At 41.9% G+C, this 13,474-nt stretch overlaps 1 protein-coding gene across 2 annotated transcripts in view; it reads right to left on the bottom strand.

Annotated features, from left to right (window-relative positions):
• PCDH15 (protocadherin related 15) overlaps nucleotides 1-13,474 on the bottom strand; it is a 383,455-nt gene that overhangs the window by 55,143 nt on the left and 314,838 nt on the right. For both annotated transcript variants that reach the window (XM_074155034.1, XM_074155035.1), the window contains exon 25: nucleotides 10,286-10,413. In XM_074155034.1, the coding sequence (XP_074011135.1) occupies nucleotides 10,286-10,413 (128 nt within the window). The remainder of the gene's footprint in view (nucleotides 1-10,285; nucleotides 10,414-13,474) is intronic.

Below are 13,474 nucleotides of genomic sequence, written 5' to 3'. Positions count from 1 at the left end.
TTATAGCATCTTCCTGCTCAGCCACTAGCAGCTAGTGCTCAGTACGGTGGGTTTATGTGTGTGTGTGTGTGTGTGTGCCAGCAGGGAGTGCAGACCACGCAGCTGATCCTCCATGGGACAGGAATGATCCGGCACTGCGACACTCCACGGAGGCTCACCCGTTCCAGCCACTGCAGGAGTACTTTACCCCGGATGGCACAGGCAGGACTAACAGTCTTAAAAATGTTAGAAAATAACCTAGTAATTGAAACAATTTAATATTACATTTGAAAAAAATCACAACAGGTAGTAGAGTTTTTCTGAACACGGCCAAAGGAAAACACTAGTATTGGTTTTTGCAGTAAAACGTTTAGCAAGGCAACATATTATCTAGAGATATGTTCTTTGAAAGAAATTACCTGTGTGCTTGGAATTGCTGTAATATTATTCTTAGCAGGACAAGCAGCTTCCTGTCAGAGGCCAGATGTTACAGCAGATGTGCATGTTTGAGGATGCGCTGCTGTCGCTGCAAATAGGCTTCAAAGTAGATTTTTCCTCCTACCAAGTACGTTTTCTCCCTACGGATTACTCTCTGTGATTCGTAAATCATATTTTAACTAATAAAAGATTGTGACTGGCAAAGCAGTTCGTTTTTACGCAGAAGTTGGTCTCTTGCGTACACGCAAAAGCAAAATTAGCGAAGGGAACACTTTGTCTTCCACAGCAGAGAGCCATCTCAAGGTGCCTAGGGTTGAATGTCACTTCTACAGAACTCGCCACTCTGAAGATTTACTTGTCATCCCAAGGAAAAAGGAAACACCACAAGAAATTGAGAGGTTATAGGCATGAACAGAAAATAACTGGAGATTAGCATGGATAAATGTGTCTGGGGAACAAAGTAATCCCAGTATTCTCTCTATAGGTAGAGAGAATTCCTGATTGCATACCCATAATCAGGAACTTTTAACAATTATTTTCTCCGTTGCTTTAAATCAGTATGCAACCACTAAGACAGATTGCTTTCGAGATCTGTGGTTAAGTAAAGAGTAATTCCTGTTCTCCCGTGTGTCATTAGGGTAAAAACCTGTAGCAAAAAATTGATTTATTTTGCTGTTCTGTATATTAAGATATTCAAAGAGTAATAAAGGATGAAGTTACATTACGAAGCCTATCAGAAAGGGGGCCCAAAATACAGGTCTGAAATGGAAATTTGATCAACTGCGTTGTAAGAATCAAGTTTCCTTCAGGACGTAAGTGCATTTCAGACTCCACTGGCTCCTATTACCATCATCAACCTCTCTGCTGGCTTCAGAGTAGCATCATTTCTATCCGTCGCAGGTCAGCCACTTCCAGACACCTTGATTCACTGGCGTTTATTTTGGCAAGCTTCCTTCTCCGCAAACATTTTCAGTACAAAAACATACGTTTATAAACCGAGGAGTAATCTAGCAAAAAACCTCTCACTTTCTTTACTAGCATTAGCACCTCTGATATTTCCTCATTTAAATGCACTTCAACAAACAAAACTAGATAGATTGATACTGTAAAAGAAAATGTTTAAAAAGAAAGGGCTAATAACATACCATTATAGTGAAAAGTCAATTCCTGCTAGTAATTTCCCTAAAGATTGTCTTGATTTTGGTTTTGTTTTTATAGAGCAGATTGAAAATAATTGTGTGTGGCTAAAGGAAGTCTGGTTCCAATCCTGAGGGGAAACCCAAGAATTACATGAAAATACCAGCGGCAAAGCAAAATAACTCTAATATAATGAAATGCAAAGCAAATCTCAAACCACAAAATTAATAAATTGGTAGTTATGAGTATTACCTCTGTTTTTAATTAACATATTCCTAACAAAAAGCAAGAAAAAGCCTTCAATCATGGAAATGGGCTCTTACACACATTGAAACTTGTGGGAAAATAAAGAGAATTGCAGGAAAAGTGAGCGAACATAAAAGGTTATTATAACACCAATCCCCAAAAGGACCATCCAACACCTGAGACCTTTTTCTGAGCAGCACCAGAACTGTAATTAAAGCCTGTATCCAAATTGTTGTCCCAGCTGTCCCACCACTGCCAGCCCAGCGCAGTGGTTGCAGAGGGAGAGGGAAACCCAAATAACCAGCAACCAAGACAGTCCTAAAGCTGTCCTACCACCACGGCTTTGGACAACCCTTTGGTCTGGTGTCAAATCACCAACCTGGACTCAAGAGATCTCATCCGGGAATCGCACATCTTTGATAGGCTTCGGGGGAAATGAGTAGGCTGAAAAAGACAGCTGTGGGAAACCGCCTATAGATTTGAGAGGCGATAATCAGCCTCAGCTATCACTTCAAGAGAAATGGTATTTAACACGGCTCCACATTTCCTGCAGAGCTATCAGCAATCTAAACCTGGGCTTTAAGATGCAAGGAATAAAGCCTCAGTTAAAGTGTGACATTTTTTTCATAGAGACATTAGCACTTATCACCATTCAGAGGACAGTAACCTTAAAACAATCGTATTCATACAGAGTACTTCATATGGCGTACCATTAACCAAATTAATTCTAATTAAAAGTGACTTTTTGATAATGATTTGTGGCATTCTTCTGAGCTCAATCTTCCTTTTTATCTATTTAAAGCAACCTTCCTAAAAATCCAGAGCAAGATAACATATTACCCTATTCTAAAAGGATTTTGTATTCAAATGAATATATTTAAGAGAGTGGCCGCTGGTGCCAGCAGAATTGCTGCACCTTACAGAGCTGGGGGAAGCAATCCGGAGTATTTGCCTTAGTCACATATATAACTGTTCTGGTGATGAGAGAAGTGTTGATCCAATATTCTATTGGCCTATTTGTCTCTAAATTCAATTTGTGTGTAAGATTACGTACTCGGTACTAGTTTTCTTCTCCCCTTGCTTTTTTTGTGTGTGTTTTGCCCATGGCAGATAGATTATTTCTTGCTGCCAGTGCTCCTTGCCAGGCTGTATGGCGTAAATCAGTGCCAAGACCAGGGTGCTTTACAAAACAATTTTCAAGAGGGGGAGAACTGGGCTTTGGTGGTTGGGGTGAAATTTTGTTCCAGCCACGGAGTACAGAACGATTGAAGCACCTGAAGTTAAACATTCAAACGTTCAGCAGTATATTTATGACAAATTTGTCTAAAACCAATTTACATAAATTGCTATATTAAAAAATAATGACTACAGCAAATCAGTACTGTTTAAAGAACTAATTGTGGTGGTGTTTTTTTTTTTTTTAATTTGAAAGCTGTAGTTTTTGTATAGGGCCATAAAGCTTACCATCTTATTTTTATTTAAATTATACTCATCAAAAATGAGCCATTCTTATGTGCCAATAACATTGTATAAAGACAGAGCGCTAGTTGAGAATAACTTATTAAATGCCAAAATGAGACAGAACTGAAGAGCTGCCTACAGCCTAAGGGAGCACCAGCAGGACACTGATTCCCCAGGGCAGAGCCTGCCCTGCACCCCCCAGTCCCCGCTGGGAAAGAAGAGGGGCACGGCTGGGAAGGGAGCAGCGGGCACCTGAACACGTCCCTTGGTCTGGGCAACTGCTGGAAGAGGCCACCACAGATCTTGGTGGGGCAGGGATCCCATGGAGGTGAGGATCTAACACACTAACACAGCTGCTAATCCCATCCTGCCAACACTGTTCCAACATTTAGAATCATAGAATCATAATATTTCTGAGGTTGGAAGGGACCTTTCAGATCATCTAGTCCAACCATCAACCGAACTCTGATAAAAACCATCACTAAACCATGTCTCTAAGCACTAGGGCAACCCGGCTTTTAAATACCTCCAGGGACGGGGCCTCAACCCCTTCCCTGGGCAGCCCATTCCAAGGCTTAAGAACCCTTTCCCTGTCAACATTTTTCCTGCTATCCAATCTGAACCTCCCCTGGTGCAACTTGAGGCCATTTCCTCTTGTCCCATCGCCTGGGACTTGGGAGAAGAGACCAACCCCCCCTGGCTACACCCTCCTTTCAGGGAGTTGGAGAGAGCGAGAAGGTCTCCCCTCAGCCTCCTTTTCTCCAGGCTGAACACCCCCAGCTCCCTCAGCCTCTCCTCACGAGACTTGTTCTCCAGACCCCTCACCAGCTCCGTTGCCCAGAATTTCAGACTATTTTTCTTTTTTGAACTATTGCAAAATTAGATGCACTTTTAAAAACTTAATATATTGTTTACCTCTTGGTTAACGTAACCCATACACTCTCTAAAATCAAGACACACTGAATTTCAACCCAGATTATAAAATAATTTTTGAACCTCCTATCTACACTTGTAACTACCTATAATTAGTACTTCCTAGCTAATGTCTCTCAGCTCATCTTTTCTATTTCCTATTTGATGAAAAGGAAAAATTATATTAGCTTAAACTGCCACTAAACGATAACTGCTGGCAAGTGCCTGCCACTGTGATTATTATGCTTAACTAATGTAATTACAGCAATGGCAAATAAAAGCAGGCATACCCTGTAAATCACATCTAACTGCAGGAGCCATATCAGTATCTAAATACCAGTCATTGCAATTACTGCAATTAACCCACCCATCCGTTGGTCTTTTCGCCTGGTTATTCCACCAACGGAGAGTGGGCAAAGCAAACCTGAAACTGAAGATACGGGAACATAACAAAGAACTGTGTGGTGTTCATTCAAACCCTCTGCTAAAGCCACAAATGGCTTTGACCTTGAGCTTTTAGGAGAAAGGAAAAGTTTCAAGACGAGTCCTGGTTTTCTGTCATGATCCTTTCCTCAAAAATGGATGCACGGATAAATGGTAACGGAAACCAAACCACTGTCTGGCACTTAGGCTTAAGATGAAATTCCAGACCCTGTCCTTCAGAGGTAAAAGGCCGAGGCACCCAGGTGATGAGTTGTTACTTCAACTCAGGTGTGATGTACTTAACCCCTCCTTTGCTCTCAATAGAAATACATTCACAACAACCAGATTCTTGCAATAAACCTGATCCTTATTTTCAACCAACAATATCTCCTTCTGCCACACCAGAAAAAGGTGTTTCCCACTAATGGACCCAGCGCTGGTGTTTCTAAAATCAGGGCTTCCAGAAGCAGCATCCTCTGCCAGGATTCCTTTCTTGGGGAATTTTTATGGTACCCACTGAGGAAAATTAAACACACATTTGTGCTTAAAATACAAAAATATAATTAATGAACGTGATTTATTTTCTCTGAAAGTCTGCTAAAATACGGTTAACTAGTATATTATGCTATAAACGTTGTGTTACACAAAACTTCTTGCTACTATATGATGGCAATCAAATAGAGTGCCAAATGGGAGCCTGCCCTTAGTGCTTCCAACACTTGGGCAAGTAGGTCACCTCAAAAAAGGAGAACTTTGCATTATTTTATCACTTTCACATGAGAAAGGAAACGTAGGTGCTCGTAACATGAATTATCTTCATTCGTGACTGAAATATCCCTTCCTGTGACCTATACCACCAGTTACACAATTGACAAAAGAGTCATGAGAAATACGTCACCGTTAACTTGAGTTGCATTTTTATGATATAAAAGCAGAAGACGGATCCTACCTCACCTCTGATCAAGTGCTGGTTTTTCCTTCTTATTCTCTCTTCACTGAATTGGGTTGTCCTCATTTCTGATATACCCTACTGCTTGACAGACTTCAGTTTATTCCCTCCCCTGTGCGATCTCTTCAGCATCTCACCTCACTTGGAGGTGACATCACACCTCACCAAACCTTGACAGCCACCTCTACCTATTGACAGCACAGTAAATGCTCCGGTACGAAACAAGGTTCTGACTTACCCCAGCCCTGTCCTGGGTGCAGGAACTGACACAGCTCATCAGGAGCACGGATATTTACACGAAGGGATATAAAAATAAGGGCCTTGAAGAGCGATGAATAGGAGCTGCTATTACACGCACACACAGCAACTGACGAAGAAAATGTGGGCTGGGAATTTTCAAACAGCCGACCTGACTATCCAAATCATCCACTACTAATCGAAGTCTTAGACTTTCAGGTTTTCAAGCAAAATCTGTCACTTACAGATAAAAATCAAGAGAAAACCCACAGAAGCTAGGAGTTAATCACCAGAGTTCCTGCTGACCCTCTAGAATGCCTAATTCTGTTTAACACAAGGAAAACACCGGCTCAATTCAGAGTCTATTCTTTTTTCAGTAACAACAATCTTACGCTTTAATTTAAAATAAACACTTTCTCCTTCCCTCAGGATAACGGAATGTACATAAGAAACCAATTTAAAAGTTAATGTCACTTCTACACACTTTAGTACCTATTTATTGCTGGTATCTCCTTGAAGTATAGGGGAAAAAAATGTCAGGTTTGGGTCCTAGTGTGCAGGAAATGCTGCATACCTTTCTACAACGGTGACTGTATACCATTGCTGTGACAGATAATGTGACACTAGTCATAATTAGAAAATGTTGGTTTGCTCACAATAACAGATCCAATAACGATGATTTCAACCGTCTATAACATGCAGTTTTACACCTTTCGGTTGTAAAGTTTCTTCGGAGAGCCAATACCGTGTTCAAGGATCATCAACGTTGTTGTCAATGACAGGAAGAATGAGAATATGCTGAGAATACCAGTTTCTTTTCAAAATTACTCAGACGTCATGAAAAAATTTAGCAACTATTAATGAATGCAGAAGATTAATGCAGTTGCATTTAAGACTCATACTAAGTAGTTTTTTTATTAGAATAAAAATTTGAGTCATAAAATATAAATTCTAATAATTTTTAGTACAATAAAAGTTTGAGTAATTTCTACAGTGCAAGCTATATGTGCACTTTATTAATGTTCTTAAAAAATTCAACTTGGAAAACTACTTATTTCATTCTACTCACCTAAACTCTTCAAGAAAAGACATTCATTTGATTAATTCTTCTTAACACTAATTGGAATGGGGTATCATATTTAACTAACAGAGCAATTACTTTTTTTTCTGAAGGACAGAAAATAAGCTAACTAGCACCAACTGCTGAAAAAGATGGTGCTAGAACAATAAATTACAGTCTGATTTTCTGCGACAAGCACTTCTTAACTGTTTTTAATTTTACTTTAACTAAGCACACAGTTTTGTTTGATGCCACCCACTAGTAACAACTTCTTTTTTTATACCTTGTTCTATTTTGCCTGTGATCCAGGAGAACTCTGTCATATGTTTTAACAGAGGGAGGTTACAGACACATAACTGTAATTTCTTCTGTGTCGTCCTTTTCTGTCCTCTGGAGTCAAATGTTTCTGAAGGGTAAAAGCAGGTTCCCCTCTTCACCTCCGAATATCTCTTACCTGTACGCTTCTTATCCCCATGACTGACACACATTAATATCCGTGCCTAAGAAATCACAAATGCCTCTTTGAAAACCAGGTAGGATTTCACAGTCGTTCCAATTTTGTATGATCAACTCAAAATGTAATTTTACGTTTCTGTCTTATGTTTCATTTACTTTCACACACATAACACTCCTTTAAGTAACTTTGCTATTCACTATTCTTTGTCTACTCCGGTATCTTTGTGCAATTCTGTATCTTCAGCACTTCTAAAGTTCATGGATGTGACACAATTTTCTGTTTCCTATTTCTGAGTACCTCAGGACTTCAGTTCAAGGTTTGTAGCCAGAAGCAATAACTGGCAAAATGTCTGGAAAAAGAGACGTAACTATTACCCCTACCTTCAAAACTCTACTCAATTATGGTCTCAGACCACCCTAACAGCAACACTACCACAATTTCTTTCATTTGTGCATCTAGAGTTTCCTTTTCATGGAATCAAGAAGACATCTGGTTATACGTCACTATTTTGTATAGAGCAGAAATCTGGTGTACCTTAAAACTGCAATACAAAAGTTGGAGGAAAACAAATTTCTAAAAGGAAATTTTGCAATCCACTTTCTGAACGTTACTTCCAACCCACAATGCTGCTTTATTACTCACTTTTTAATTTCTTTATGCACATGCAAGTAAATCTTCAAAGTGAACACAGTTGTTGCACACACCAGATGACTTTTTTTGGCTTCATTTACAAAGCTTGGACTGACTCTTCACAGCTGAAGACTCAGTCTTCAACTTGAGGTTGAAGCTGACCAGCCCCATGCAGTAGGTCTGTCCCTACCTGCTGTGGCCTCAGACACAACCTGCCTGCAGAGGAAGCTGGGAAGAAGTGGCGTAGGGCAGATTTATATGCTATAATGTTCCCTTTCCAAGTTCTCTTCAGCACACAGAAGAGAATACACAGAATCACAAAACGATATGGGGTTGGAAGGGACCTCTGGAGATCATGTAGTCCAACCCCCTGCCAAAGCAGGTCCACCCACAGCAGGTCCCACAGGAACATGTCCAGGCGGGTTGGGAATGTCTCCAGAGAAGGAGACTCCATCACCTCTCTGGGCAGCCTCTTCCAGGGCTCTGACACCCTCAGATTAAAGAAGTTCCTCCTCATGTTTAGATTGAAGTTCTTATGTTCAAGTTTGTGCTCATTCCCTCTTGTCCTGTCCCTGGGCACCACTGAGAAAAGACTGGCCCCATCCTCCTGACACCCACCCTTTAAGTATTTATAGGCGTTGATCAGATGCCCCCTCAGTCTTCTCTTCTCCAGACTAAACACACCCAGGTCCCTCAGCCTTTCCTCATGAGAAAGACGCTCCAGGCCCCTCATCATCTTTGTAGCCCTCTGCTGTCCCCTCTCCAGCAGTTCCCTGTCCTTCTTGAACTGGGGAGCCCAGAACTGGACCCAGTGCTCCAGATGGGGCCTCCCCAGGGCAGAGCAGAGGGGCAGGATGACCTCCCTCCACCTGCTGCTCACACTCTTCCTGATGCACCCCAGGATGCCATTGGCCTTCTTGGCCACAAGGGCACATTGCTGGTTCATGGTCATTCTGTTGTCCACCAGGACTCCCAGGCCTTTCTCCTCAGAGCTGCTCTCCAGCAGGTCAGCCCCCAACCTGTCCTGGTGCAGGGGGTTATTCCTCCCCAGGTGCAGCACCCTACACTTGCTCTTGTTGAACTTCGTCAGGTTCCTCTCTGCCCAACTCTCCAGCCTGTCCAGGTCTCGCTGTACGGTGGCACAGCCTTCTGGTGTGTCAACCACCCCTCCCAGTTTTGTGTCATCAGGAAACTTGCTGAGGTTTCCATCCTTTCATCCAGGTCATTGATGAATACATTGAAGAGGACTGGACCCTGTTCCCATCCCCCTGAGGGACCCCACTTGTTACAGACCTCCAACTAGATTCTGTGCCACTGATCACGACCCTCTGAGCTCTGTACTTCAGCCAGTTTCCCAGCTGTTTACTTGGACTGCTCTATGCCTTTTTAGAAAAGACCACTATGGATTCTCTGGGGACAAAAAATTGCCTAAGATAAGCACTGTATTAAAAAAAAAAAATAAGGAAAAACAAATACTCTGGATGAGTGCACAAAGTAAACAAATTTCACCAACAGAGGCTTCTATCCCACAATCAATGCTTAACAACCTCCCACTTTTCTGCTATTTCTGGGCTTACTTTGGGAAGTACTGCCATGAAACAAAAAAGCAATGGACAACTTTAATAAGCTCTGATACTCTCTATTTCATTCCTGGTGCTCTAAAACACATCATGAGGTCAGAGTAAAACTCTCAGCAAGTCATATTTCTGTGCTCTTTCATGCATAAACTAGAATCAGCAACTTCAAAGCTATTCTGCTAACGCCTAAGGTGAAAAAAGACGCAGGAAGCCTGCTGAGGTAACAAAATAAAGGCAGAGGAAAGAAGCTGACTTGGAAAGTCTTGGCAACTCAAGTTGTCTCTGGCACAAAAGATTGCATCACAAAGCATGTTACAGAAAACAAATAGCTTTTATTCTAAGCTATTTTTCTGTCTGAGGTTAATTACATTCTATATATTATATTTCCTTGAATTTCCCTTTTTTTTTTTGTTTTGCTTAAAAACCCCCAAAACCTATATAGTCAATTTTACTCACAAATTGCGTCACAGTGCGCAGACCTGAAAGAGAAACTGGTTTCGTTTTTTTAAAGCATAAACATGCTGCTGCCAAAGAAATAGTCAGAAGAATTTAAGGTAAAAACTAATGCTGAGGATAAAAGAATTCTCTAAACATTAACGTCTCCAAAATTATAGCTAAAAATCTTCAAATAAAAAACAAGCACATAAGTTCAATAGAAATAAAACCTACAAAATTCTCCTAAGCTCGAAATCAACCTTGTGGCAGTAACACGTCTGTCATAGGCACACAAATGGAAACCATCACACTCATATTCATATTCAGTATAAATTCAGCCTTACCTTAACTTTAAGCACAGAAGAAAACATTTTGGCATCTTCAGACACTCCTCCAATGTACATTTTTTTGGTGAAGACAGGCACATGGTCATTTTCATCCTTCACTTCAATAAATACCTTGGCTGTATTACCTAAAAGAGTGATGAAAAGTATACATAGAACATTTGTTAATAAATCTTTAACACATACTGGAGTTCAAACATTGATCATGTAAAATAAGTGCATGGATAACACTGCAAAAATGAATACATTAGAAATGGTAGCACATTTGGTATGAGAAGTATGAACTTGAAGGAAGTAAAGAGATTTCATGTATTCTATTTTTGTACTCCGCCTTTATTGTTTCAGCATTTGCCATTTTTTCTGAATGAATCTTGAGCTGAAATTTGTACCTTTATAGAAAATTATTCTCATTAGCTGTACACCTGCACTTTGCTACTAGGGCTCTCTGAATTTGCCTGAAAGTAAAAGGCTGCCGTGGCTTTCTTTAGAAAGCAAAGTATTTGGGGAAAATACACAAAAAGCACTGTAACTAATTTTTCAAATAAATAGAAAAGCATAAGAAAGATTATTGTACTTCAGTAACACAGATTTTGGTCACACTAAATTCTCATAAATGTTACAAAAAGGTAAGGAAAAAGTGATGTATACGAGTAGTTAAGTTGCAATAGCAGCTTGCTTTTTCCACTTCATGTGCAGCTTGCTTTATGTATTTAAGTTATTACTAATTCACATGCAAATGCCCAAGGGGTGGTTCTGCCACGGTGTCTGTTCACCCACAAACACTCACGCAATAGCACTGGCAGCAACACCCTCTGGCTGAACAACGTGATCCCCTACACTGCAGGTCGATGCAGGGTTTTCTGCCCTTGCCTGAGCCATAAAGCACAAACATCTGTCAGGCCTGACCCCACATGTGCTAAGCAGCCTCATCACCTAACGAATTTACTGGGTGAACTGAGCACATGCCTAAGTCTGTCTTCATCACAAACCCAGCCCGGCCCATGGGAACTCATGAAGTATTACCTTCCCCCTAGAGGTTCACAGAATCACAGAATGATATGGGGTTGGAAGGGACCTCTGCAGATCATCTCCTCCAACCCCCTGCCAAAGCAGGTCCACCCACAGCAGGTCCCACAGGAACGTGTCCAGGCGGGTTTGGAATGTCTCCAGAGAAGGAGACTCCATCACCTCTCTGGGCAGCCTCTTCCAGGGCTCTGACACCCTCACAGTGAAGAAATTCCTCCTCATGTTTAGATTGAAGTTCTTATGTTCAAGTTTGTGCTCATTCCCTCTTGTCCTGTCCCTGGGCACCACTGAAAAAAGACTGGCCCCATCCTCTTGAAACCCTCCCTTTAAGTATTTATAGGCGTTGATCAGGTTCCCCCCTCAGCCTTCTCTTCTCCAGACTAAACACACCCAAGTCCCTCAGCCTTTCCTCATGACAGAGATGCTCCAGGCCCCTCATCATCTGTGTAGCCCTCTGCTGTCCCCTCTCCAGCAGTTCCCTGTCCTTCTGGAACTGGGGAGCCCAGAACTGGACCCAGTGCTCCAGATGGGGCCTCCCCAGGGCAGAGCAGAGGGGCAGGATGACCTCCCTCCACCTGCTGCTCACACTCTTCCTGATGCACCCCAGGATGCCATTGGCCTTCTTGGCCACAAGGGCACATTGCTGGTTCATGGTCATCCTGTTGTCCACCAGGACTCCCAGGTCTTTCTCCTCAGAGCTGCTCTCCAGCAGGTCAGCCCCCAACCTGTCCTGGTGCAGGGGGTTATTCCTCCCCAGGTGCAGCACCCTACACTTGCTCTTGTTGAAGTTCATCAGGTTCCTCTCTGCCCAACTCTCCAGCCTGTCCAGGTCTCGCTGTATGTATGTTCAACACATCTTCATGCAAAATATGGCTGTTAATTTGTGTTTTATTAAACAGTTACTGATCCACCCCACTAAACCACAAACATCTCTCTCCTTCTGCAAGGAAAAAACATCTAGCAAAAACTATGGACCTAGCGCAAAAAAGATTCAACTGGGCGGTAATCGATACCAACACCTGTTTGTATCTTTCAGAACTGTATAATCCAGAAAGATTACTGGAAATGATGATACCCAGTTCATTAAATCCACATTTTCAAATGATAAATTGCCTCATTTCAGAGTTGGTTTTCCCGACTTGTTTCAGTGCCAGGGTAATTTAGATGTTGCAAAGGTGCCATGCTGATCTGAGTTAGGTCCAAAACGCAGTCTCATTTGAAAGAGCTTAGTAGCTGTATCTTTAGGGGACAAAAAAATTGAAACCCAGACTATTCCTTAGACTGCCAAACATATTCTGCCTATCTGGTGGCCCAACTGATAGGAAACACATGAGGACTTCATATACATAAGTGAAATCTGAGGAAAACATTTAAAATGCTATCCAATGCATTAGAATGGAGAGAAGAAAAAAAGAGAAAGGTAAGAAAAAAAGGAAACTACATTTTCTCAAAGGAATAATCAATTATTCACCTTCCACACTGATCTGTGCAGATATGTTAAACAACTTGTCGGTGCTGATACTTCATGGGAAAATGACTTCATGACAAGGTCTTTTTTTATGGATATGAAAAAAGCCCCACATAATCCAACATCTGAATGTGTGAAATGTGGACATAATGGTCTATTTGTGATCATCTCTGGTTTGCTTATGTTCATTTTAAATGAACGCTTCTTACCTTGACTATGTTATTTATTTACAGCAAAGACAAATTTCAGTCAAGGAGGTATTGTGAGGTCCTACAAAGACTCAAACCTCTCTCTTGTTACACTGGATCCTTAATGTTTCTGGCTGCAACACCACGTTATAGATAGGTGGATGAGCAGCTCGACATGAGCCGGCAATGTGCGCTGGCAGCTCAGAAAGCCAACCCCATCCTGGGCTGCATCAAAAGAAGCATGACCAACAGGTCAAGGGAGGTGATTCTGCCCCTCTGCTCTGCTCTGGTGAGACCCCACCTGGAGCACTGTGTCCAGCTCTGGAGTCCTCAACACAGGAAGGACATGGACCTGTTGGAAGGGGTCCAGTGGAGGGCCACGAAGATGATCAGAGGGCTGGAGCACCTCTATGAAGACAGGATGAGAGAGTTGGGGTTGTTCAGCCTGGAGAAGGCTCCAGGGAGACCTCATAGCAGCCTTCCAGTACCTGAAGGGGGCTACAGGAG

The sequence above is a fragment of the Numenius arquata genome, chromosome 10 (assembly GCF_964106895.1).
Source record: "Numenius arquata chromosome 10, bNumArq3.hap1.1, whole genome shotgun sequence".
In the NCBI taxonomy this organism is placed as follows: Eukaryota; Metazoa; Chordata; class Aves; order Charadriiformes; family Scolopacidae; genus Numenius; species Numenius arquata.
The sequence above is the reverse complement of the archived record's forward strand: the minus strand, read 5'-3'. Positions and strand labels throughout refer to the sequence as shown.